General features: G+C 44.1%; 1 protein-coding gene across 4 annotated transcripts in view; it reads right to left on the bottom strand.

The window, feature by feature from the left end:
- Positions 1-27704, bottom strand: part of Slc25a26 (solute carrier family 25 member 26) — a 91924-nt gene that overhangs the window by 55105 nt on the left and 9115 nt on the right. For 2 of the 4 annotated variants that reach the window (XM_021631952.2, XM_021631953.2), the window contains exons 4-5: positions 8580-8684; positions 7042-7089 (exon numbers count right to left, since the gene is read on the bottom strand). The exons of 1 other annotated variant lie outside the window; for it this stretch is intronic. In XM_021631952.2, the coding sequence (XP_021487627.1) occupies positions 7042-7089; positions 8580-8684 (153 nt within the window). Of the gene's footprint in view, positions 1-6990; positions 7090-8579; positions 8685-27704 lie in introns of all 4 variants that reach the window. One more of the 4 variants, XM_060383827.1, reaches the window with a different exon arrangement.

The raw sequence follows: 27704 nt of genomic DNA, 5'->3' as shown, positions 1-27704 counted from the left end.
GCCGCATACATCTGATGAAGGCGCTTCTTCACAAAACAACAGGATGTTTACTATTTTTGTATGTAATTTGGGAAAATAGTTCATTCGTGTGTGTGTGTTCATAAACTGATTCCACTGGGTATGTAGGAGAGTTGTTTTCACCATGAAATGTGCCAGAGAAGTATGTGAGAAGGCCATAATTCTTTTTTATTGCACTTTCTTTATTGTATCTGTATGTCAGTGTGTGTATCTGCATGTCACGGCGCATGAGTGGAGGTCAGAGGCGAGCTTACGGGAGTCAGTTCTCTCTTTCCACCATGGAGGTCCTAGAAATTGAACTCAAGTTGCCAGGCCTTTATCAGCAGGCCAAAAAAATGTTTGAGACTTTACAAGTGAGAACAAAATTTGTCCAAAGAATAAAAAAAGTAAATAGCAGCCGCCTTCTGTAATCAAAACCTAACAACACGTACAGTAAAGGGCGAAAGTTATTTGTTCTACATTAAGTTAATTTTACTAAATTGCTCTGCTTATAAATGTTTATTGAAGAGATGGTGAAAATTGTAGGCTAAAATCCAGGCTGGAACACAGTGCCGTCAAGATCTTGCACAAAAGGATTAACTGAATGAATTGTCCTTCAGTCCTCACAGCTCTCTACAGTAGTTACAATGATGCAAATGCAATTAAGTGACTCATCTTATAAACCTTTGTGATTAGAGGGGAAATTTCATTTTCACTTGTTTAATATTCCCATTAATAAGAATGTCTTAGTACCCGTTGACTAAATGAGAAAGCAATGGACAAATTCCAAGGACAAATGGGGATTTTCTTTTCTTTTCCCATGAAGCCAACATTATGGAATTTAAACAGATGTTCTATTTGGTCATAGTTAATAAAGTGAATTTTGGAGGATTAAAGTCAGGCTCAGTGTTTGCACTCGATTGTAACTAAAAGACAACTTCGCATTAAAAGCTTGGAAAGGCTGCTGCTCACTGCATCAGAGAATCGCTAGGACATAGGTCAGTGAATGCCTCTAGCACTCCCACTCCAATAGAGCCACACTCACAAAAATATTTTTTCGAAGGGTTAAGAAAATTGAAATTTTGGAAAAGGATGTCCAACTTAGAATGTTCCTGCGTAGCCAATGTGCAGCTCATAGCAGTTTGGTGGGGTCTCATCAGAAGAGCTGTTGCCTGACGGTTTCCAGCCCCAAATGGAGCTGCCTCGCCCTTCAGAGGTGAACATGGTGTCTGGTAGCATGGGAACAAAACAGAACAGAGCTACATGGAATGAGGAAACAACACGCATTCACTGAGAGCCCACTGTGTAGATGGTACTATGCTTGAGAGCCAGCGTGCAAAGGAAAGAGGCAAGGCAGCAGCTTCCAGGGGAACGCTGTCTAGAAAAGCAAGGCACACTGGACATAGGAAGGAGGAACAAAGAAACAATTTTAAAGACACATGCTGGAATCCATAGCTAAAGAGAAAACTTCTCTTAGCAGCCAGTAAAAAGTATACACAAGAAAGTAGGAAGCAGTGGATGGACCAAAGGACAGTGAGTGGTAAAGTTCCAGCACCAGCTGTGGCACAGGAGAGGGCACCGAGGTACCAAGCTCATTCAGAAAGTCAGGCTGAGGATGCCCTCAGTGGCGGACAGCCTGCTTGCCTGCCAGGCCCCAGGAACGATCCCAGCAGAGCAAACGACTTCCTGGGAACGGATCACTGTGGGAGTTAATGTTCTGCTGACAGGGATACAAGCTCGAGTCACCCAGAGAGGCCTCAGCTGAGACAATGCCACCACCAGATTGCCCTGTGGCAAACCTGTGAGGCATGTGCTTGATTAATAATTGAATGGTGCCACCCCGTGGCAGCTGGTCCCCGGCTGTATAAGAAAGCAGGCTGAGCGAGCCATGGGGAGCAGGCCAGTAAGCAGTGCTCCTTCACCGCTCTCTGTTCCCACTTGAGTGAGTTCCTCAGTGATGGACTGGCATGGAAATGGAAGCCAAATAAACCCTTTCCTCCCCAAATTGCTCTTGGTCAGAATGTTTTATCACAGCCAATTAAGATAGTGCTCTTATTTGAGAAAACGCAAACTTTTACAGTATATCACCAACAAAATTGTTTAAATCCCATTTTCCCCCCCCTACTTATATTGATGATTTTGAAAGTTCAACCATTAGGATAACTATGCCCCCTCCACTACCCAATGTGGGGAACATACAGTGATGAAATGCCTCTCTCCCAGGATGAAGCATCTCAACCTTGGCTAAGAAGCTGTCAGCAGCAGCAGCCCTCGGGCCCCTCTTCTCAATACCTGCTATCGTGAACCACAGTCACACGCTCAAATGCAGACACATGCTAGCGGCTTCCGGAGGCAAGAACTAACCTCAAATCAGCTTTAGGTCTGGGTGTCCTGGTAGGCTTCATGACTGTAACATCTTCCCAAACGACCTAAGATTTCGGTAGAACGAAGTGTGCAAAGTCCTAGCCAAGCAGGAAAACTGAGAAACGTTGCTTACCAACTGCGGGCAGGTCCTTGGGGACAGAGTTGTACCTTACATGTAGGTACCTTTTACTTTAAAGGCTTTTTTCTGGCTTTGGCTTTCTTTGAAGACAAGATCTTGCTATGTCCCTCCTACAGGCCTTTATCAAGTCATCCCCCTGCCTCCAATTTTAAACACTTGATTACCGAGAACACAAACAAACATAGCTCATGTTTCCTGCATTCATATTAAATAAGAGGCATGACAAAAGAGATTTACATAAATCCTCTGGGTTAATTCTCCAAAGAATGGTGGATAATTCAAATAACCCAATAAACAAAAAAGTTCTAACACGCATTTTAATACATTCAGTATTACTTAAAATCAAAACTGTAATGACATCATTTTCAGCTCACAGACTACTAGCACCCCCAGTAAGTCAGAGAACAGGAGTGTTTCTAAATTCTCAGCAAAAATATAGCCTGGAACTTCCATGAACTGCAACTTTATATCATCTGTCAAAATTTCACGTTTATTTCTTTATCCAAATCGTTATGTCTTGGCATGTAACCCACAAAGAACCAGAATCATATACAAGATGGCATACAAACAGCATTACACACTGGGGCACAACTGTAATGGCTGCCAGTGGGGGACTGGTTAAGTAAATAATGGCTCATTTGTACAATCAAGCCCTCCACAACTGCAAAGGAAAAAAATTATCCAAAAATATTTGGTTAGTAAACACCATCACCATCACCACAGAGCCCAAAGGATCAAATGAACGATAGTAGAAGGCAGTCATGAGATTCTCACAGCATGAAGCATTTGGGAGTGACACCAGTGCAGACGCCAGAATCAGAAAGAAAATGTTAGGACAACCCACAGGCATCCCTAAAGGGGACTGCTTGTCGCCTGACAAAAAACGAGTGACTGAGCCTGCAAAGTGAAGGCATCGCCTCTGGAGTGAGCTTTTCAATGACTTTGGCTTCTCAACTTGGGCCCTCGAGTTTACAGAGCAGGCTGTACAACCCAGTTGGTCTGCTGGGAGGGCGGGAAGCGGGAAATATTCTCATCTACCTCCAGACTACTGAGTGGCTACGCCCCTGAACAAGAAGCCAGGAGTTTTTTGTTTTGTTTTGTTTTGGGGGGGTTGTTGGTTTGTTGCTGTTGTTGTCCTTTTTAAGGCAGGGTTTCTCTGTGTAGCAGTGGCTGTCCTGGATCTCACTCTGTAAACCGGTCTTCTAGCAAACATGCAGATGAGCTGAGAGGCTCAATTTACCCTCCTTTCAAGCACCCATCTTATCAATGCTCTCTCAAAGTATCCACCCTGGGCTTGGGATGTGCTCAGGCACGCACATACATGCACACATGCACACACACACACACACACACACACACACACACACACACACTACCTTCATGTCATTGTTCAGGCTATTATATCTACTTATTTCTTGGAGTACTTCTACCTGGCAAGCCTTCAAGAATTTTGGTTCACTTTATGTACATCTGTGGGCTCATGTGTGTACTTCACACACACACACACATGCAAGCATGTACCCATGTGCATGTGTGTGCCTGTGGAGGCAAGAGGTCAACATTGGATGTCTTTCTCAATCACTTTTTACCTCCTATTTGGAACACAATCTCTCACCAAACCTGAACTCATCAATTCAGCTAGGCTGAGTGACCAGTGAGCTCCAGGGATCTGACGACCTTTGCTTCTCCAACCCTGGGATTCCAGGCCAATGCCAACACACCCTCTCTTTATGTGGGTTCTGGGGGGATTCAAACTCAGATCCTCATGTCTGTGTGGTAGGTGCTTTACCAACTGAGCAGCACTCCTGGGCCTAGGCTTGCTTCTACTAATGTGACAGATGCTGAGCGGGACCCCTGGTGGGCTTCCTCTGAACCCTCAGGTGCATTCCCACAGCAGCCTGAAATGCAGGGGAAAGAGGACTCCTGTGGGAGGCCTTACACCAGGGCACAGCTGTCCTGCATACTGCTGAGTAGACCTGGAGATAAAATGGCATCAGCTGAACTCACTTCAAGTTCATTTGAAACAGATTGCTTTCCTCTGCTTTCTTTCTCTACTCTTTCTAGTCCTTCTGATTCACATTCAATAGCGTGAGTCTAATCTGTACAGAACTTCCAGAGCAGTGGACCTGACATCATCTTGACTATGCCCACAGATGGGACAGTGCTCCCCACTTCCATCTTACTGCAATAACCCCAACACACCAAGATGCTTAGCCATATCTAATTTGGTTAAGTCCATGAGAAAGATGAAAAGAGAAGAGGTGAGGTATACAGTCAAATCTGTTGACCTTGCATAGACTCCACATGCAAAATTCACAGAAACCGAACTAGTTCAAAAGAACAAGAGGATAAGGAGACAGGCTCTACAAAAATGGCAAATGGCAGTGTGTCGCAACACTCACAAAGCCCAGAGAACCCATATCTTGCTTAGAATGTGTGGACCCAAACTTCAGTGCCCTCCGAAAGGCTGCTGCTAGTGAGGTAAAACTATTTAAAAAACAAAATAAAAAAACCTCACACTGAACAAATGGAGTTCCTGGTGGTTCTCACTAAAGCTTCTTCGTATTTCTTACTGAAACAATCAAATGGGCTCTAGACAAAAAGATTTGATATTACTGTCAGGATAATGCTCGAAACTCTTCATAATGCAAAAACGTTGTTTAAAGCAGACATATCACTTCTGATTGGTCTCACTTGGAAAAGAAGCTACACTTCATTCAGCAGTAATTCCTCTCTCAGTCCAGCCGAGAACGTGCACAGAACAACACCTCGACTGAAATCAACCCTGAAGGCTCCTTTATGAGCACGCATAATGCACAAGACCCCAATTAAATTGCCAACAAAGCACTGCCATTTTGAGTAAACAAAGTCATCTCAGTAAGGTCACACAATTTGCAAGGATTGCAGCCAAAAAATTAATTACTAGCACGACATATGTCAAAACAAATTTTTGAAAGGATGGAACAACAGTTGTGAGCATGTGTTCTATCTCTTTGTATGCAAAACTAGCACTCTCCGGAATGAAAATATATTCATTTATTCAGCCCTTTTCAGAAAACTGAAAAATGTTGATCACGCTTTCTTCCACCTTTTCCTGCATCTGGGTGTGAGATGAGCAAACACCACGGAGAAAAAGGGGCAAATGGAGAGTCACACAGGTGATATTTCTGACAGACAATAGCAACTAATAGCAGAACATCCGTTTTGCCGAAAAGGGAGCTGCCAGGCTGCACGGCACACAAGCTACAGTGCTCGTTGTTCCCCAGTGAAAACCAAAGCTTTAGGCCACACTGTCACTGCACCTAAGGAGGCCTGCAAGCCACAGGGAGTGCAAAACAACAGCTTCCAAAGAATTTCAATATTCTACTAATGCCCCCATTATTTCCATTAGAAATACTTGTACAGGTTAAAATGTTTTAGTCCCATGACTATAAGAGGACAAAATGTCAGTCAGCAAGTTCTTCCTTCTGTCATGGAAAACTGTCCTGGAGGAAAAAAAAAAGGTTCTCACATCTCACTACGTAAAAACCCTCTGGGACACAAAGCTTAAAGCATGCTGTCTACAGTATCAGTGATGCCATTACTGAGGGCCAAGTCCTGCTTCATCACTCTCTCATCCACCCCACTACTAAAACAAACAATAGCACAGCATGTTAGTTAGAAGGCACAAGATGAAAGCACCTGGTTTCTCTCCAGAAGGAGTTCCCCAGCCCGTTGCACTTTCTATCAGGGGACCACCCCCTACCTTCCTGTGGCAGTCTTCTGAAGCATGTGTCTTTTCAAGAGCTTGTTGTATAACCGATCTTGCCGTGAACTCAGTATCAGACACTTGGTAGTTCTTTCTACCAAGTTCTTACTACAATAACTTAGCCACCTACAATGACAATGACACCAGCCTGTCCAGCAGACCATCACAAGCATTCTTCTGGATGGAAGAACCAAAATGCAAGGTGGGTGATGGCACTCTCCTTTTGATTTCTTTAAAGATTTATTTATGTATGTATATGAATGCTCTGTCTTCCTATAACAGTGCTCTGTCTGTACGACAGAAGAGGGCATCAGATCCGATTACAGATGGTTCTGAGCCATCATGTGGGTGCTGAAAATTGAACTCAGGACCTCTGAAAGAGCAACCAGTGTTCTTAACCACTGAGTCATCTCTCCAACCCCTCTTTGATTGATTAAGCCAATTTCTCCATCTTATTTCTAATACTTCAGAAACCCATAGGTTCTGAGTGGTGGTGGTGCACACCTTTAATCCAAGTACTTGGGAGGCAGAGCCAGGCAGATCTCTGTGAGTTCAAGCCCAGCCTGATCTACTTACTCAGAGATTGCCAGGACAACCAAAGCTATAGAGAAACCATGGCTCAGGAAAAAAAGGAAGGGGAGGGGGAAGGAAGGAAGGAAGGAGGGAGAAAGGAAGGGAAGGAAGGAAGAAAGGAGAGAAGAAAAGAGGGGAAGAGGGAGGGAGAAAAGAAACATAGGCTCACCAACCAAAGCCTGTCAATTGTTTGGGACTGTAGAAGTAGCAATTGGGTTACCTCTCTTAAAACTGTGCTTTTGTAGCCTCGGTACAGTCCTTGGATGCCCTGAAACAAGCAAAAGCCGAGTGATTAGAAAGCCGAAACAACAAAGATCTGTGAAGAACATTTTAGAAAGAGCCTTGCCAGCTCTAAAATTTACATTCTAAGACACTCACTAGCCAGTTTTCTAGAGTTAAACATTCTAAACTGGCTTAAACTACATCAGCCTCAAGTCAGCCCCTTGAGGAGTACATCTCTAATAATGAAACAAGCCACGTCATATTAAGTAACAGCAACTTTGTCTTTTGAAAAAAAAAAATTCATTGTATACATTTCCAAAGGCCAGTACATAAAACATTCATCATCCTTTAAAGTAAAATGAGGACTTACGTCAGTCAGAAATTTGTTAATAAGCTCTCAATACAGTATATATTACAGATGAACATGCGTAAGTACACACACAGTCCAATAAGCAGCCCACAGGACTGGCCTCACTCCTACAGTCGGTAATAAACCAGAAAGATGCAGGACGCGGTGGCACACACCTGTCATTCCAGGACTCGGGAGGATGAGGAAGAAAACTGAACACCAGCCAGGGCCACATAGGAAGCCCCCAACTCCAAAACAAAAACATCGAATAACTCTTTCCTTAAGTGGGAACTAAGATTGGCTCAGGTTATTTAAGAAGAAAAAGTCACCGTGCGATGGCAGAAGCCACAGCCACTCAGAAGCCCAGGCTGAATAACCCCTGAAGTCCAAGGCCAGCCTGAGGCAGTGTGGCAAGCTCTGACCACACATCAAAGCGAAACAGAACGACAAGGCTCTGCTAGACTTATAAAAGGAGAACAGCAGCATGTCTAGCAGCCACAAGTCTAGGAAAGGCAGCTCCGACCATAGCCAACACTGACCAGAAAGAGAAAGGACGTTTACTTATTGTTTGTTTGTTTGAGGCAGGGTCTATCATCTGTCTGTCTGTCTATCATCTATCTACCTATTTATTTATTTATTTATTTATTTAGGGACAGGGTCTCCTTATGTTGTCTTGGTTGGTCTGGAACTCACTGTTCAAACCAAGCTGCCTTCACGCTTACGAAGTCCACTTGCCTCTGGCTCCAGAGTGTTGGGATTAAAGACGTGCACCCCAGACTCAGGGAAAAGTGACAATTTCATACAAGATGCTGCTGCTGATAATGATGAGCAGCCCATTATTATACTTTTATATTAAATACTGCTTCTCTTCCATGAACCCTCAAATTCTGAAGCAATGTTCTAGAAGAGCATGTTAGTTTTTTCACACAATTAGCTTGGTTCCCACAAAGACGGCATTCAGGGTGTACACAGCAGTGTTGCTCAGTATACAACTGCTTCAAAATTTGGGGGGAAAAATAAAAATTCAAAAACAAAGGAAAAATAACCCCAGCAAAAAGAGTTATTGTAATTGGACATTAAACTATCCTAAAGTTTCCCCGAGGCTCGTGCAATGAGCCCACAGTGTTGTCACCAATACAATCTTCCTCAGAAGAGAAAGAGGAGGGGGGATCTAAAGCAGGTCTTACCTCTTCACTTAAGATAGTGTAAAAAATCTGCAAGGTCTTGGAAGAAGCAGACACCTGCGCCCTCTGCTTAACCACTTCAGAAGGAACTCGAATCAAGCAGGCAACCTAAAATACACAAATTTAATCACATTTGAAAAGAAAGTAGCTGTTGCAAAAAAAACTGACATCCTTTCATAAACAAAACTAATAATGCAGACATCTCAAGGTTTAATGCAAGATGCCAAAAAGCCTTTTGTTAACCTAATGTTGTTGAACCTTTGAACAAGATCTACTCACTTTCTGACACTGTGTTCCATGCACATGTACTCAACCCCTCAGTGGCAGAAGAAAATTCGATCCTCTTGACTTCCCAACCCACAGAACAGCTGTCACACTGATCAACTTCTGAGCCCTGTGTGATCAAGGAACAAACCAGAACCACCTCTGCTTGGCTGGAAGCAACATACAGGCAAGGCTGACTGTGGTACGCTGACACCCTACACCTGCCCTCCACGCACCAGTCGCCACCAACTCTCAAGCAAGCCTGACACTGAGGCCTTCCCACCACAAAACTGAGGCGTCACCCCAGGCACCCGGGACCCAGCCCCAGCATTCCCCTACACTGGGCCTGACTAGCCACACCTACACTTAGTTGGTCAATAAGTAATTCTTAAATTGCCTTCAGTGAAGAGCAATCAACACTGTAAGGCTGACTGCCTGCCTTCTGAAACAACACTAAGCAAGTGTTCAAAGCAGAAGGCAGGAGTGGGGAGGGATACTCAGGTACAAGGAGGAAGAAGAAAACTATTAAGGGAAGCTGTTTCAACTGTTTAAAGGGAAGAGCTGTGTTTAAGTCTTGCCACAGCAATATTCCAGACAGACAAATGTTTTCTGTATCTTGGAGCAGTGTCCAATGTTTTACACATGCTTGAAAACACTAAATTTCAACTTTTAGAATATGAATATACGTCCATTTGCAAGGGATGACAAGATAATCTTTCTTCAGTGATACATGTAGCCAGGCCTGGTAGCTCAGCCTCTGGGGTAGCTGAAAGGAGGATCCAAAATTCAAGGCCTCCCTGAACTACTTAGCAAGACTGCATCAAAAGATAATGTAAAAGAGCTGAAGACAGGCCAGTTGTACAGCTGTTACATAGCACATATGAGGCCCTGGGTTCGAGCTAGTACACAAAATAAACTATGCTGCCAAACAGAAAGAACTGCTCTCATTATGTATCGCAAGCTGGCCTTCCACTCATAATCCTCTTTCCTCAACCTCCAAAATGCTAGAATTACAGGCACAAATGTAGCAACATGCCCAGCCAACGCTTGTCTCTTTCCTTTAAAATACAGTATCTGTCTTAATTCTCTGAGAATTTTATAGATATATACATTGTATCTTTGAGCCTTTTACACCTGTATACAATGAAATATTATTATCTACCCCAAGACAACGTTTTGTTTGATAAGCTCTAAGTCTACTTAATGTTGCTTATATACATATGAGTGTAGAGCTATCCCCTGGAGCATGGTCGGACCTACCAGAGTCCATATTCCTGAAAAAAACTGAAACTCCTAAAACAAAGAAAACCTCCTCTACTTCCCTCCTCCAGCCGCCATCAACTCTAAAGCTTCTCCGCTGGGGGCAGGATGTGACCCCACCCTTTATCTTGTAACTCTTGTGCAGGCAACCACAGTTGCTGCGAACCATGGATGTAGTGGTCCTGTCATTTGTAAACAATACTGTTTGCCCGGGTCCTCCTTGATCTCTGTCCCTCTTCCATGACATTTCCTGAGCCCAGGGAGGAGGAGATGTCAAACAGATGTCCCATTTGTAGCTGAGCAAGCCACAGCGCTTTGACTAGTTGTACTGGTCAAAGCCTTCCTGATTCTAGGCTACACTGACCTATGAGTATAGAAACGTGACTCCAGAGGTCAGTTTGATACTTTGTTCATTTATCAAAGTAATAGCAGGTTTACCCTTGGGGTTTATGAACGCCCCAGCCATGGGTTCATGGCCATAATTACATTTGTTTCTTCCTGTTGAGTGGGCTTTAAATAAGAAACAGTTGGTTACTCTCATAACATTCATACCACTATTGCCCTGATGGGCCAAATAAGATTCCTAAATACACACAAACACATTCCTAAAGTGTTTACTTGAGGTTACCCTTAACAGGGCATAATGTTCCTCCAAAAGTTAGAGCTTGCCCAATAAAAGGCCGAGTGTCAGGTGTGGGATACCTCCCTTGGAGTTGCTCATAAGGAATACCCTGGAGACACTCAGGACAATACAGGCTACTGCTCTTGGCTACCCACCAGAGCCTGATGGTTAAGATCCTATCACTGCAGCCAACACACATCTGGGTCACAGGACATGGAGAAATCAAGTTGGTCCTGACGGCGTGGCTGCTTCCCTGCTGGCTGGGCTTCATAGAGCTGACGGTGCTAAGCAGGCTGCTGGGGAGAACGCCATCAACAGTCTCCCTCAGTTCTAATCACAGATTCTAATCTAACTTGGATATATAACAAAAGGGATTTTGTTCTTTCCAAAACTAAATGTCTCTAAAAATCACAAAACTTCTGATGTCAAAAACACTACTGGCAAACATTTTAGACTCTGCAAGCTTCACAGCCTGTTACAATGGTTCAACCACACTATTTTAGTACAAAGAAGCCATAGGAATGACATGTGGATGAACAGCTTGTACATGTTCCGATAAAGCTTTATTTACAAAAGCAAGCAGTAGCTTGCTCCAGGTATGAACAGTGACAAATTCTTCTTTGGCGCTCTCCTTAGCATACAGCACAGATATACGCCTCAGAACTCTGAGGTGCAAGGACAAAGGTGACATGATGTATCTCTATGTGCTGGGAAGTCAGCCGGCATGGAGCATCATCTCTGAAAGCTCAATGCAGTGATGCTTTTTGCTGACACACAATAACAGATATGATTGTAATGAAGGATTCATTACCTCAACTTACATTCCTTTCAAAACTGCCATGTGTAAGGCAATAAAAAAACGTAATTTCCAGTTCTTCGCTCACCAAGCATTTAAATCCCATACTACCTAAAAAATGTCTGCAACGGAGTCGAATATCTTTCTACTCAATCTCGAACTGAATTCAATTCAAAACACTGTGTTGAGTCAGATACCACATAAATTCTCCACTGTAAAGATGAGTAAGGTGTGCCCTTTTAGTTGGCTCAGGAGGTTCAAGGTCATCCGCAACTATGCAGGGAGTAGGAGGTCAGCCTGGGCTGCATGAAATGCTGTCGAAGAATAGAAGAAAAAAGAAAAAAAGGAGGAAGGAGGAGAAGAGAAACAATGCCCTGTCTCTAATAAACACAGTGGGTGGGGGGATAGACAAGGATTTCAGGAACCATGGAGGGGAAGGGGTATAAGGTTTAGGGTAGTGCTGTACAGGGTATAACTCCAGACCCAGTGGAAACCGTAAGAGATTATTCGACTGAAGAACCTTACAACTGAGCCAGAAGGAGCTGGCAAGAAAGGCGAAGAAGGAAAGGTGGGGAGAGGAGATAAAAGAAAAAGGCTGAGTGCTGAAGGGGACTGTGCCAGCCTGGGTGAACACGGTATCCCTCGGCGGGCAGCCATCAAGCCATAACCTATTATCAAAGCACCAAGTCACGGTCAGGAGCCCCAGGAAATCAGACAAGGAGGCCCCCAGCCACCATCACAAAGAGTTTGAGCTTCGTGTCACAGACCAAGAAAGTGAGAGCGTTTAAGCAGGACTAGATCACCCATGCCAAGACTGTGGTGCAGGTAACAGTGCGGTGTGAGAGAAGAGAAAGGAAAGATTCAATACCAGCTGCAAGGAGGGAAACAAGCTAAGAGCTGCCACAAAAGTCCGATGACAGATGCCAGGAAGTAAATACAGCTTAGAGAAGAAGGGTCAAGTTTAAAAAAAAAATAACAGACAGGAATAGTCTCAGACTTGCTTTGTTAGACTATTCAGAATATAGCCTATAAATTGCTCTAATAAAGTCCTTACTAAGATATAGGTATATCTATTAGTATATATGTATAATTACATAATTAGTATATTATATATGTACATGTATTCTAGTATATAGGTGTATATTAGTACAGTCATCAGTTCTGTTTCTTGGAGAACCATGACTAATACAGCTAGCAAACAACAACAACAAAATACCATGGCTCAAACTACAGAAGCCACTTGAGGTCAGGTAAGGGCTGAACCAGAAGAATGACAGATCACCCAGAGAAAAGGCCAAGAGAGAAATCAACACCAGGAATAGAGCCCCGAGGAGCACATCTGGAAGGGCAAGAAAGACAAGAACTGGTCAGTGAAGCATGAGGGGCAGGAGGGCCAAGGAGCTGCGGGGTCTCGGCCAGTCTGTAAGAGGCTTCCCAGAGAGGGCACGCAGGAGACAGTCTAAGCTTAGAGCAGCACTGGCCTGTATGTGAGGCAGAGGCAACCCAGACCATGGGGCACCTACTTTTGAGCCAGGACAACTGAGCTGTGCCATAAGCGCAATACACACCAGATCTGGAAAAGGTAGTGTAAGGAAGTAAACTATCCTGTTTTGGATCCTTCTACCCTGGGTACACACCAAAATATCAATACTGTGGATGTATGTGGATGTAGTATAAAAATCGTGTTGTTTTCACTTCGTTTTTTCTGACACAGGGTTTCTCTGTGTAGCCTTGGCTGTCCTGGACTCGACCTCACAGAGATCCACCTGCCTCTGCTGGGATTAAAGCCATGTGCCCCATACCCAGGCGTTTTTCACTATTTTTAATGTGAAATTACATCTATATTCTGTACTGTGTTTCCAATGGGTCTGCATCAAAACCCAATGTTGGTTGGTGTAGCAGGGCGGACCAGCGTCGGCATCTCAGCCACACTGCTCCTGAGATCACATATCACCCAGGGAGGCAGGCCTACTAGAGATTGATTCCTGCTGCAGCCTTCCCTTCACATGCATTTCCAGACCCTCGTACTCCAGACCTCCAAGTATTGAAGTGTCGTAGATGAGAGACAGTAGTGACAGTGACTGTAGGTGATAACTATGTCTGTGAACTCATTAGAGATAGGCAGTTCAACACTCAGAACAGATCCAGGCTCTCTGACCTTATGCCCCGCCACCCTGCCATACCCAAGAGTTTCGAATCCTTAGGTGTCTGGCCTCACACAGAAGAGAAGGGCTGATCTCCACTCAACCTCCACCATACTTGAGACAAGAATGTGCTCCTCTTTTGGGGGGATTCCCTACCAGCATTTAGCATTTAAACATCCCCTCGCACGGTTGGCTACAACAGTGTGATATGGCCACCTGCTTTGTTAGGGAGGCTCCTGTGCACAGATGTAGCCCATGGCACTTCAAGTGGGATCCCTAGTAAAGGGAACAGGGACTGTCTCTGACATGAACTGATTGGCCTGCTCTTTGATCATCTCCCCCAGGGAGGGGGGGGCAGCCTTACCAGGCCACAGAGGAAGACAATGCAGTCACTCCTGATGAGACCTGATAGACTAGGATCAGAAGGAAGAGGAGGAAGACTTCCCCCATCAGTGGACTGGGGGAGGGGCATGGGTGGAGAAGGGAGAGGGTGGGGAGGATGGGGAGGGGAGGAGGGAGGGGGCTACAGGTGAGATACAAAGTGAATAAAGTGTAATTAATAAAAATAAAGTATTTTTACAAAAAGACAGAGGTTGGCAACTAGAGAGGAAGAGGGATGATATACGAAGACACAGAGGCTATGAAAGAGTGGTCAAGAGCCCGGGCCCATTCCATCTATCGTGGGACCATCCCTACCCCAGTGAGGACCCCACCCCATGAGGCGGGCAGAAGGGCTTCAGACTACTGCTGCGCAACTCGGCGTGATGTCCTAAGCAATTCCCCTGACCTCCCCCAGGAACTACTTTCCTAATTGTTTCACTTTTATTTTCTGACTAATAAATAAACATACATACATATATTTATTTATTTATATAATTACATGCATGTGTGTGGTTTTCCTTAACTGATCTGAAGAACTTTTTATGGTCTCCATTAGATATTATTTTTTATTTGTTTGTGTGGCATGTAGTATATGTGTCCATTTGGGCAAGCTCACGCGCCTATGGGTGCCCATGAAGAGGCCAGAGCAGACACTGGGTCCTCTACTGTTTTCAACATACCATTTTTGTTGCTGTTGTTGTTTTTCTTATTGTTGAGACATGGTCCTTCAGTCACTCCCTCTCTCCCTCTCTCCCTCTCCCCCCCCCCACCCTTCTTCTTACTCTCTCTCTCACTGACCTGAATCACTGATTCAGCTAGGCATCCAGACGGCAAACCTCTGGAATGCTCCTGTCTCCAGCATCCTCCAGCAGTTATCAGCAGACATGGCTATGCATGGCTTTTATCTGGGTGTTAGGGATCTGAATGCAGGTCCTCTTGATTTCACAGGAATTATTTTTTACCCATTGAGCAATTGCTCCCAGCCTTTCATTCTACAGTTTTTTCAAATTCCATTATTATTATTATACCTTATCTCTCTCTCTCACACACACACAAAATGGTCCTTCATTATTCATTATTCTTAATTCCCAAATAAACTCTTACCTGCCATTTTGCACTTCTTCACTTTGTGTGTGCATGTATGTGTGTGCACAGCCGCACGAGCACCTGAGGTCAACATCTGGTACCTTCCTCAGTGCTTATCACCTTTATACTTTGAGACAGAGGCTCTCAGCCATTTCAGCTAGGCTGGCTGGCTGGTGAGCCCAGTAATCTTCCCATTACTACCTCCCAATAACGGGGTTACAGGCACATGCAGCCAAGCCAGCCTTTACATGGGTGCTAGGGATTTGAACTCAGATCCTCTTGCTTTCATAGCAAGCACACTTACTCACTAAGCCACCTCCCCAGTCCTACTTAGTAACATAACATATAATTTTTTAAATTTTTTTCCTGAGCCATAAGCACCTTGAAAGTGAGAAAATATATATCAACCTCACTAACCAGCTAAAGAAAAAGAAAACTCTATTATAATATTTTTATTATGTAGAAAGAAAATCAAACTACCAAGAAGAAAAACTCCAAATTTCCATAGAAATATCTTTACTGATATTCCCTCATTTTTCAATTATCTTTACACAAAATAGCCCATACATACATATATTCATATAAAAACTACACTATGATTACAGTAATTTTTTCTGCTTATCCATGTAGTCTAAATTATTTGCAATTACTACATATAAGTCTGTGGATCAAAGATTCTATGTGAAGAAAAAAAAATGAAGGTGCTAAATTAAAACACACTTATAGATGCAAAACTAACGCTAGGTTTGACAACAATGTCTCTTTTTAAGTTGTCAATGATCTACAATAGAGCTGTTCAGACAGTGCCCGAGAGGCTTGAAATTGCATACAAATTGCTTCTTTATATAGGAGAGTGAACTTTGAGAAACCCACTGAAAACTGAGATGCAAAATTAAGTCCACTGACACCGGCAGGAACCTAAAGGTAAGCTCCCAACATCTACAGTTCACCAAAGAATGAAAACACATAAATAAATGAAAGAGAAGAGAAAGGAAAGGGCGTGCTAACGCTTCGTGCTTTCCAATTCAGGGGGTCAACAGTGAAATGTGACCCCAATATGTCAGGGAAGTAGAAGCTGTCCACTTTTGAGGCTCGGCATAAATATTTATGGAACTTCACGCTTCATAACCCTTTGTGCTCTTAGATTACATTTTTATTTCTTAAAACGACAGAAACAAAAGGAAAACTTGGAAAAGGTTCCCAGATGAAGAAAAGTCTGGGCCATCGCCTGGCACAGAGGCCCCAGCGCGGCACCTGACTTCTGGAGCACGGCAGTTCAGGCCCAAGACAGTCTACAAAGAAATGCCTCATCTCTCTCCTCCCGCTCTTCAGTTTGAATGTGAGGGACAAGAGAGTATTTCACTGTACAGGAACAAAGCATGCCTGAGCGCTGCAGATCTGTGACAGGAGAGGAAAGAAGCGCTGTCCCCAGGTCTCCTGGTCCATCTGCTCTGTGGCACACTGTCTCCTCACACACACGGGATGGTTCTAGAACATGGGAACAGTGGCATTCTCATTAAACCCGAGAATGTTTCACGTTCTCTCAGACGACTATAGTTTTCCACGGAGGAAATATATATGGGCCTGAGCATGATAGTACATACCTGCAATCCTAAAACTCAGAAGTAGAGGTGGGAGGTGGGAAGGGGAGACAAGAGTGAAGGCCAGTATAGCCTAAGGAGACAGAAACAGAGATCGAGAGACAGAGATGGAAAGAAAGAGAAAGAGGTGCCCCACTTTTTTTTTTTAATCAACCTTAAAATAGAAAACAGAATTCTGGGATCACTAGAATTGACACCAGAAATATGATAAAACTTAAGGTTAAATTTTGACTAAATACTGATGCAGCTACGAAAAGTTTTTTTGAGTTTTCTATCTTTGAAATTAAACTTCCCTGAATGCTAGCTTACTGTTGCAGGAGCCAACCTAACCATCTACTAAATAAAATGCTAAAGTGAAAAACTATAAACCATGATATATGAGAGTGAGCAAAATACAGTGACCTTCAGCATCACAGTAAGAAAACGACTGAAGACTGACGAGATGGCTCAGCAGGTAAAGGAGTTCGCTGCCAAGCCTGGTGCCCTGCGTTTGATCACACTGTGGAGGAAAGAACTGAACCCTAAGTTGTCCTCTGACCTCCACATGTACACCATGGGATGTGTGTGTGCAAGCACACACACACACACACACACACTCAGACACGGTGGGGGAGGGGTGATGGGAGAGAGACAGAGATGGTGGATGATCCGAAAAGCTCTGGTTCCATACATTCCACACATCATCTGCCAAGGTTTCACCATCTCCCTCTGCCCTCTCACCTCGGACATACTCAAAGTCTCAGCCAGGGAAGCTGTTATTAATGTACTATCTATGCCTCATCTATTTCAAGAGGTAGATAAGAAAGTTACAAGATAAGAAAGTTACATGACTTAAGACTCGATGCTTGAAACAATGACATTGGCATTTTCTACACCTGACGTGGAAGTTACTTAGGGCCAGACAACTACTTGGTTCAGGAAACACAGGTCAGAGACTTTGTGATCACTGTTTCTAGAAATAAATCTTATTAAAAGTTTGCCATAGGGGCTGGAGAGATGGCTCAGAGATTAAGAGCACTGTCTGCTCTTCCAGAGGTCCTGAGTTTAATTCCCAGCAACCACATGGTGGCTCACAACCATCTATAATGAGATCTGATGTCCTCTTCTGGCCTGCAGGTGTACATGCAGACTGAATATTGTATGCATAATAAATAAATAAATTACCACAAATGAAATCTTTAAAAAAAAAAAAAAGTTTGCCATACTTACAAGCATTCGAGGGACTCAGCTGTTTTAAAGGAGTAAATTCCTCATATGATTTTAAATGGCAACTCTGTAATGCATTCAACCTAAGAATATGCTACATATAGCCAGGCAGAGATTAATTGTATCTGAAGAAAAATCAACATTGAATTACAGACAAACTCATGACAGACTGCTGTGGGGAAAGATGACTTTTGAAAAGCAGTTTATTTACTTGCATTCTATGCCACTTTCTTTTCGTAGTTCCCCAAATTCTCTTTCGAAAGCGGGATTCAATTAATAGCTAACATATCTTTCTATACCACCTTTTAAGATGAAGAAACCCGCTACAACTCCACAGTTCATTTGTGTGTTAAGTCTGCCATCTTCTGGTGATACATGGAACTGTATCTGTTGGTGACCGGCAATTCGGAAATCCCACCTATTATCTCTTACAATGTGACATAGTTTACCAACCCTTCTTTAAATGGCTCCCTCACTTACACAACCACCATAGAAGGACCATAAGAAAAATTTAAATTTCTGCACGTACTGGTCTCTGTCTTGAGAAAATCGACACTGCACCTAGTAATCCAGACTGTCTTCTCAACAGAAATCATTATTCTGACCTCAGGCGCTGGCTGGGAAGTGAACACTGAAGCATCGTTACACAAACCAAAGGCCTCCCACTTCTGTACTTCTCCAGCCCAGAAGCGAGGTGTAATTCATTGGAGAACAGAAGCCATATTCACCAATCTGTGGATTCCTCCTAACCAATAATCTGGAGATGGGCCACGCTGTGGTAGTAGTACCTGCCATTTCTATAGCTCCCCATCGCACGTAAGCTGTGACACTGTGTTCTGGAAGGAATTACAGAAAGGGACCTCCCCAGATGAAGACAGGACTTCAGGCAGCAAGCTTCTGTACCACCAAGTGTCACTGGCATCCCCTGGCTTGTGGTTCCTCCTCCACCTTTAAACCGAAGCTTGGCATCTCCAGGTCTCCTGGACCCTGCTGCTTCCCTCCCTTCTTGGTGGAAAGATGCTTGGGATGGCACTGAGCCCACCTGATGACCCAGGAAACTCTGGCTCTCAAGATCCCCAATCCTATCTGCCCGGTCTCTTTTGACAAGTAACATTCTCAGGCTTCATGAACCAGGAGAGGGAACCACCGTGTTTCTCTAGAATAGAAACAGCAAATTCTGGAATATGGCTTTCCTATTTTAAAGAAACTCTAAATGATCTGCATTTTTGCCTCACCTGATTTTAATTTTTATTTAATATGCACGTCCTATATTTATATCCTCCCTCCCCGTTCTCTCCACTTCTTCCTATGCCTCCCCCACTCCAGCTCAAATTCATGGCTTTTTTTCCTTTGTTTGGGGTTTTTTTGGTTGGTTGGCTGTGTGTGTGTGTGTGTGTGTGTGTGTGTGTGTGTGTGTGTGCTGAGAACTAACCTACTAGAAAGCTCATCCTTGAAAAAGACTAATTCTCCCTCTCTCCACATGGGCCCGTGAGATTTCCCCCTCCATGTGAGCAGGTCAGCTGTCATTGTTTACACAGCCATCGTGGGTGGAGCTTTCCTGGAGATTCCTGGCACAATCTTGCTGCAGATTTTCCGGTCCTCTGGCTTTTACAAGCTTTCCGCCCCATCTTCCACTATGTTCCCTGAGCCTTGGATGTAATGTGTTGTGTAGTAGCAGTTGGGACTGGGCCTTCCACAATAAGCTGTCCTCTGCATTTTGGACCAGTTGTCTATTTCTGTAATAGTCTATGTCTGCTAAAAAAAATTTAAATTAAAAAAAAAAGCTGTAAGAGAAGGGGAGAGTTAAACTCCCTGTGGGTATAAGGATAAGATGTTAGAATGCAGACAGGAATTACACCGGTTGGAGAGTGACAAAAGTAAGTCCTCTAAGATCCGTGACCTCACTAGCCTTGGGCAGCTGGCTGGGTTTCCAGAACCCTCCTGGGCCTTAAGTCCAATTAGACAGCTGTGGGTAACTGCCAAGATTAGAGATAGATTGCCATGCTGGTCACTGTTGTGGCTCACAGTCATCATAGCTGTGTAGGTCTCTTTGATTGCTTCCTTCTCTTGGTAGCTTACGTAACACCTTCTGGTACTGTGAAAGCCAGCCTACGAGAAGTGGCTTTGGGGCTAGATCTAGCTCGATTCCTCTAAGTCCTGTGTCTGAAATGTATGGTGTCTTTAGCAACTGCCTTAGCTTTGACTGATCTGGCAGGCAAGCAAGGGTAACAGCAATAGCCTTCATTGTTGGAGAGTTGCTTGGACTCTCCTGACCAACAACTCAAAAGATTTCTCATGCCTGGTCATGATGGTTTGGTTAGACAGTCTATGGCTCTTGTAGGGAGCTGTCACCCAAACTGCATAACTTCATTTAAACTACACACACACACAAAGTATTGAGCTTAATTTTAGGTAAATGTAAAATAACATGACTCCCTATGGCTTTTTTAAAGATCTGTACTGTTATTCCCCCCCTCCTCCCTAGGATTCATCTAAGTCATTCTCACTGGAGGTCATTTCTACGGTTCTGGTGAGTGGGTGGGGTGTACTCTCTTGACCTTTTACACTGTTTATTTGTGATGATTTCTTTCATTGGTTGTATGTTTGGCTGTATGCCTGATGTGGATACAGCAGGCTAGGCCAGGGCTCTGGCTGTGAATCCTGCACTGGATATGGGGATAAGGCGCAGGTTAGCTAGGGTCAGGCAGACTCCCCAGGCTAGGCCAGAGCACAGGACGTACGGGCAGGGCCAGCCATGGGGATATTCCAGGTGGGACAAGGTCAGGTGGACACAGGGGACTGGGCTGGCACACAGTATGAATACCTTGGGCCAAGCATGAAGTTTGGGGAAGGTACAGGCCCGGTACACCAAACTGGACTGGTACACGGGATATATAAACAGGGTTAGGCCTGAGGACTGGAGCGGGGGCAGATGGGCTCGAGCCATGCCGCTCACCAGGCTGTCGGGGTGCAGAGTGTGCAGGCTGTGCTGGGCTGGAGGCTGACTCTGGCACAAGAAGGATGGCCACCTGATCCAATGCTCAGTACCCAAGTCCTATACTTTCTCATCTCTACTTGTCATTTTTATACATAACGTTAAAAAAAGCAGAAATCTCTACAGAGACTGCCGGCAATATACAGAAACGCTGACCTCATTAATCATCCTCCATGGTCATATCGTCCACACACAGCTAAGAAATCTTCAGCAAGTCACTTAACTTTCTTGAGTTTAATTTCTCTGTATTCCTGTGTCAAGGCTATAAAAATGCGTCACTCGGAAATTTATGAGGCATAGAAGCAGAAATAGCACTTATTGTCGTCTGTGTGTGAGGTGCAAGAATGAGTGCTTTGTAAATACTTTGCATTGTTTCATCCCAGAAAGAACAGGGAGTAAGACAGCAGCAGCTCCAAGAAGCAAGCAGTGCATGAACAGGTGTGCATACACGCATGGACACATGCACGCGCACACACACAGAGGGTGTGAGTACATGGAAAAGTCATAATTCTGACCCTCATCTATAATTTGAAAAATAGATGAGCCCCACATCACAAACCCTCAAAAAATAGTTCCTGGCCATTCCATAAAAGAATCGAACCATTTATTTTATGTGCTACTCAGAAATAGCATCAACAGTTCTTACTCTGCTTCCTAGCACTCCTCACGGTTCCAGCTGTACATAGCATACACAAATACTAGAAACCACACAGCCACAGACCAAGGCAAATCAGTGACCAAGGCATTTAATTCTTTCTTTTTCCAAGAACTGTAATCTAGCCAACCAGAAGGTGGGGCACTAGGGAGAAAGGCCACATTCACAAGCCAGTATTGCCTTAGAAATGAGTTTGCCTCTCACAAGTCTCAGAGTCACACAAATGTAGCTAACCTAACTGCCTTTAATGCTGCTGTTCTTAGAGAGAGTTTTCCTATTCACAACATAATGATCTGGCCACATTGCAATCTCACTGCTCAAAATATTAACTTCATAATATATGAACATCATGTTGTTACTATAAAACTCAACTTCATTTTCTTCCATTAACTGATACTGTTCCAAAACCCAAAGCTGACACATCTTCCCTTTCCTCTTGTATCCTAACTAAATAGCATAATTAGTGAAAGATGCCATTGGAATCGCACATCAAGGCCATCTGAGCTAAAGCTGCACACTGTATTAGAAAAATGAGACTCTTCAAGAAGGAAAACCTGCGAAGGTCAGAAGGGACAGCAGCAAGAACTCTTCATCAGACCCCTCAGGTCCTCATCACATTCACCTGTGACCACCACAGGTTACATTGCTACACATAGGTGGTGCCAAGTCAGGGTGAGCCCTGACTGTCTCCTGCCTCTTCACGCCTGTGTGCTGGACCTGAGGTGGCTGGGACAGCTCACAAGATGGAGCAATGTGGGCTGCATTGAATCAGTAAGCTCTGCTGGAGAATTCTGGCAGCCACTCAACACACATCGGTCAAGAGGTGCACGGAAGGAGTGTCGTTTAGAAGCTCTTCTAGAAAACATTCCCTTCTCCGCCGATTCCTCTTTAGCCTCTCTAAAATTCACTGTCTTTCTCATAAGCCCTCCTCTGGCTCTGGTGACCTCTAGTTTACCATGCTCTCCTCAGCCAGACAGCTGCCAGACAGTGATGCAGAGGGCACAAGTAGGATCACTGTCGCGCTTCTATGCAGAATGTCAAAGAACGAAAGCCAAGCCTTACCAGACCAAGCAGATCCTCTGCCAGCAGTCCCTCCTCACCTAGATGGCCCTGTCATACTGCACTCCGACAATTAGGAACTTGAAAGTGCATGGCACATGCTTTCCAAGACTTTTTCTTGCTTCCACTCAACGAAACATCATGTTGTATGCAAGGTAATAAAACTGCAGGATAGTTGGCATTCCTGTTAAATGGTATTTTAGCTGCCCTTGCCACCAAAAAAAAGGAAAGAAAAAGCTAACTATGTAAGGTAAGATATATGTTGGCTTGTTCACCACAGTGACCATTTTACTGCCTGGGCCTATTCTGTATCATCAATGGATATATCTTAAATACATACAATAACATCTACTTAAGTAAGGAACAGGAGAGATGGCTGTGCAAGGGTAAGGCCTGGAGTGCAGATCCCAGAACCCACATATCTGGGTAGGCATGATGGCCACCATAAACTCAACATTCAGGAATCAGACAGGGATCCCCGAGGCAAGCTGTCCAGCTGGACTAGTTGAGTACGTGAGCTCTCGGCTGAGCAAGAAGCCTTCAATGAGTAACATGAACAGCTATAGATAAGGTGCCAGATATCAACTCCATGCCTCCACACCAGGGCTCACATGTGTGTCTTCAAACATGCATACACATACATGTGCATACCATATGCACACAAGTAAATTAGCTAAATCCATCAGGCTCAAAGGTTAAACATTCCATGAGACACTTTCTAAACCAACACCTCATCAGCCAGCCCCATCCAGAAAAACCTTTAGGCTTCCTTCCCTTTAGACTCACTCTACCATGGACTTCCTTTTCTTAAAACTTCTGGGCCACTTGAGTATACCCTGTGTTCCTGCCCATTTTCTGTCCCTCTACCTCACCCTGGACACAGGAAACTCAGATCTAGATCCATAATGTCAGGCAAAGACAGCAAAGGTGGAGGAAACTAAGATGAGCTGAACAAGTCATAAGTAAAACAGTCTAAGAGAGGAATGCAGAGGCTTCTATGAGCTATAAAAGGTAATAGAGATGGGCTATTTCTACTGAACAGCTTTTTATACGATTCTATGGTTTAGAGTTGCTAAGATGAAATGTCTGCTTACTTCATATACGTAATGCACTGTGTAAAACACGGGTCCCAGGCACACGGAAAAGCAGGGTGGCGGTGTCCTTGAACATAGGCATGTGCTCACACTGCGTCGAAGAAAGCGCGCACTTGTTTGATTTCAGAGAGGTCGGGTGCATAACGCCGAAAGTAACACTCACACATCTCCCGGTTCATTTTCAACGATAAGCAGCCTCCCCCGCAGCATCATGGTGAGTTCCTTCTGATCCCACCACTGCGCTGTCTGGAGCCCAGGAGAAGAGATGCTACCGTCCACTCACGAACCTAGGCCCAATGGCTCAGTCACACAACTGAGCAGGAGTTAGAAAAATAATACAACTGCAGGAAGTTGGCTTGGTGATACACGCCTGGAATCCAGCACTCAGGAGAACGAGAGGAAAATCAGGAGTTTAAGGCCAACCTGGGTCATTCAGCGACACCCTAACTTAAAAAAAAGTTTAAATGTACAGGATGGTTCATATACTGATGACTATTTCAACATGTGTCATGAATAATTCAAAATATAAAACTATTTTCAAGAGTTTTTAACTTGGAGCTGGAAATATGGCCCAGTGGTTAAGGGCACTTGCTGTTCCTGCAGAGAACCTGGGTTCTGTCCCCAGCACACACTTCGGAGCTCACAGCCATCTCTAAATCTAGTTCTGGACCAGTCAGCCCTCTCTTCTGAGCTCTGTAGCCACAGATATGCACATACATACATACATACATACATATACATACATACATACATACAGGCAAAACACTCTTACACATCAAACAATCTTTAAAAAATGTTTAAGTTTTCAACTCTTCTTTTATCTTGTTCAATGTTTTTTATTGTTGTTTATTTTCTTTTTATTTATTTATTTTCCTTTCTTTACTTACTTACTTTGAGGCAGGGTTTCCCTGTGTAGTACTGGCTGGCCTCCAGCTCACAGAGATCCACCTCCCCCTGCTTCTCATGTGTTGGCATTAAAGGTGTGTGCCACCATGCACATTTGTTCTTAAAGGTCATAACAAAATCAAATGTCCATTTTATTTTTATTTATGTACTCACGCACATGTATGCATTTAGATTCCCTCAAAGGCCAGAGGAGGGTATCAGATTCCCTGGAGCTGGACTTGAGATGGTTGTGAGTAGCCTAATAAAGGTATTGGGAATGGAATCTACAAGATGCCAACCTACAGTCCTCTATAAGAACAGCAAGTGCTCCTAACTGCTAAGCCATCTCATATTTATCTTATGATACTAGCAGGACAGACAGAACTGCTTACATCCATCCCCCTAGGGAAAACACAGCAAACACCAGCATGTGCTCTGAGCTTTGTAACTGAGAAACATACAAGGTCTCAGAGCACTTAGCCAAGCAGATCATCTGGTGGGAAGCTTAATCCACTGTGTCCAATGAGAGCCTGAGTGGACTGGTACACAGCAGGTCCAGCCACACTGTAGTTACCGGAGGAGGGAAACCTTAAAGCCTCTAGCTACAAGACTCTCCAACAGCCTAAGTCTGTAAGAAAACACTAGAGCAGGCTGCAAAGCTCACCCAACATCCTTTTATAGAAAAGCCACATCCATTCATATGGGTATTGTTCCATCCTCAAAAATAATCCGTCTGCGCATAAGCGTCAATGAGGACAAGTACTATCTGGGGTTATTTACCTTGCAGAGTCCCCACTACCATCCCCAAAGACCTTCCTCTGCAGCCAGCCACACAGGCAGCTGACTCCACTAGGTCACACTTGGTGAAGTGCTCTTAGAAGCTGCCAGAATGGCCATGTACAAAACAAGATTTATTTTATCTGCTGGTTGTTTCAGTCATATGCGAGAATGGGTTTGAAAAGCACAATCAACCAGCGCCCGTGTTGGGAACCTCTATGTCATTGTGCATGCATTTAATCCACATGGGGCTGCTTTTGGATGCAAAGAATTTTCAATGTTCTTGTATTTCTAAAAGTAGCAGAAACCAAGCTCTAAGAAGCGTGAGATTCAAGGAGAGGAAAGTCTGAAAACGGTTAGAGCATCAGCGCTGCTAGGTAATGGTGCCAACACCATTAAGGGAAAGCTGCCGTACCTTGAACCTCATTATGGATTCTGCTTCTCACAGGACTTGTTCTGTGTGTGATGAAAACTGGGCTGGGAAATAATTGAGGTAGGGATTTAGAGATTTGGTACAACAAACTTCCTAATAAAATGGCCCAAACGGGACTCTTCTTGCTGTGGTTACATATTAAATCTTATCTGATCGATTTCTCTGTATTCCAAATTGTAAGCAGAAGGCAGAAGGCTGTGATTAGGGTCATATTGATTCCCCATTAACATTTAATCAAGCAGCTGCTACGGCTACAGGGAATGCTTACTACTTGGCAGTGCTCGTTTCTTTCCAAGTTGCTTTTCTAATCACTACAACAAGGAAACTGGACATATTCAATACCAAGAAAATACACCACTGTTTCTAAGGAATCTGTCTGCAGCATAACAAGGCTGGTGAGAGCAAAGATGCTGTCTAGGAATGGCGCAGTGACCTACTCCTGGTTCCCTAGGCTGTGTACCTCTGAGCAGTGACTGCTAAGAGTGAGTTTCCCACTCCTTTTATTTTACATATGAAATTGTACTTCCTGGGCCCACTTGCTTCCTTCTCTTATTTTTAGCACATTTACAAGAAACTGGGACACAAATTTTGTGGTCTACAAAACAAAAACAAGATACTGTAAATGGAAGGAGGTAATATATACAATTGTTAAACAGTTTGACAAGCTGACCCTGAACTTTAGAGTTTTGAACTAAGTTTCCAGACTATTAGTACATTAGAACACTTCTGTAAACTTCAGAAGTCTGGAAAACTTTTTAAATTTTGTATTTATTCTTGAGAAATTCAAACATGTCTGAAATATGATCATGAGCACCTGAGCCCCGTTTCTTCCCTTCAACCCCCACGTCCTCCTCAACATGTCCCCTACAAACCTCTGCTTTTTCTAATGGCCCACTCAGTCCAGTCAATGCCGCACATATGCACGGATGCGGGGCCATCCACCTGGACAGGGAGCCTACCACTGCCACATCCAAGAAAGGCTGCTTCTCACCTCCCAGCAACCCCAAAGCAAGAATGGGGCCTGGAGGTCATCTACCCCACCTGAAATCTGGAAAACTTTTTGACGAAATAAATGAGTTTTACTGTCACACTTTTTAAATTATTTTTATTATGGGTCTGTGTGCCTGTATGTGGGTCGTTGCGGGTGAGAGAAGGCAAAGGTGTGTGTCAGATCCCTAACTGAAGTTACAGGTGGCTCTGATGTGGGTTCTCGGGTCCTCAGGAAGAACAGTATAGGCACGTAACTACTGAGCTATCTCTCTAGCTGCACTCCCAACAAATGAGTTTTAAATCAACTAGAAGTCAACACAGAAAATGCTGCCTGCCCCAAGCCCTCAATATATGCACCCTGCTCCTCAGTTCTCCTCCTAAGTGCCCCTGGAGTCACAGCAATGACAAACAGGCGTTGGGATAAGGCCTTGCTACCTAAGGGATCAAAGAACCCTAAGAGAAGCAGTGATTGTGCGTGTCCTCGAGCTGCATCCTCGCTCTTACAGATGAGCGGCTCTCAACTCTAAGACCTGCCCCCATCCACCTCATGTCCAAAAGTCTGCACAACCAAATTAAACTAAAAGCCCCCATTCATTAAAAGTAATAATTACAGATATCAGAGGCATCCGATCATATGAAAGTTTCTACAAATGAAGACATTTACCTCTAATAGACAAAATGTCAAGCTGTTATTTGCCCTACCTTATTACGCTACATGGTCCCCAGCTGGTGGCACCATTCAGGGAGGCTGTGGCTCCTTGAAGCGGTGGGGTCCATGGGCGACAGCAGACTACCAAGTGTGGGCTCTGAAGGTGGCCTCTGCTCTTGACTCTTCTTGCCTTGTTCTCTGCTACATGGTGGCCACAGGCTCCTGACACCA

Source organism: Meriones unguiculatus, chromosome 5 (assembly GCF_030254825.1).
Source record: "Meriones unguiculatus strain TT.TT164.6M chromosome 5, Bangor_MerUng_6.1, whole genome shotgun sequence".
Taxonomy (NCBI): domain Eukaryota; kingdom Metazoa; phylum Chordata; class Mammalia; order Rodentia; family Muridae; genus Meriones; species Meriones unguiculatus.
This window is presented reverse-complemented; position numbering and strand designations above follow the sequence as displayed.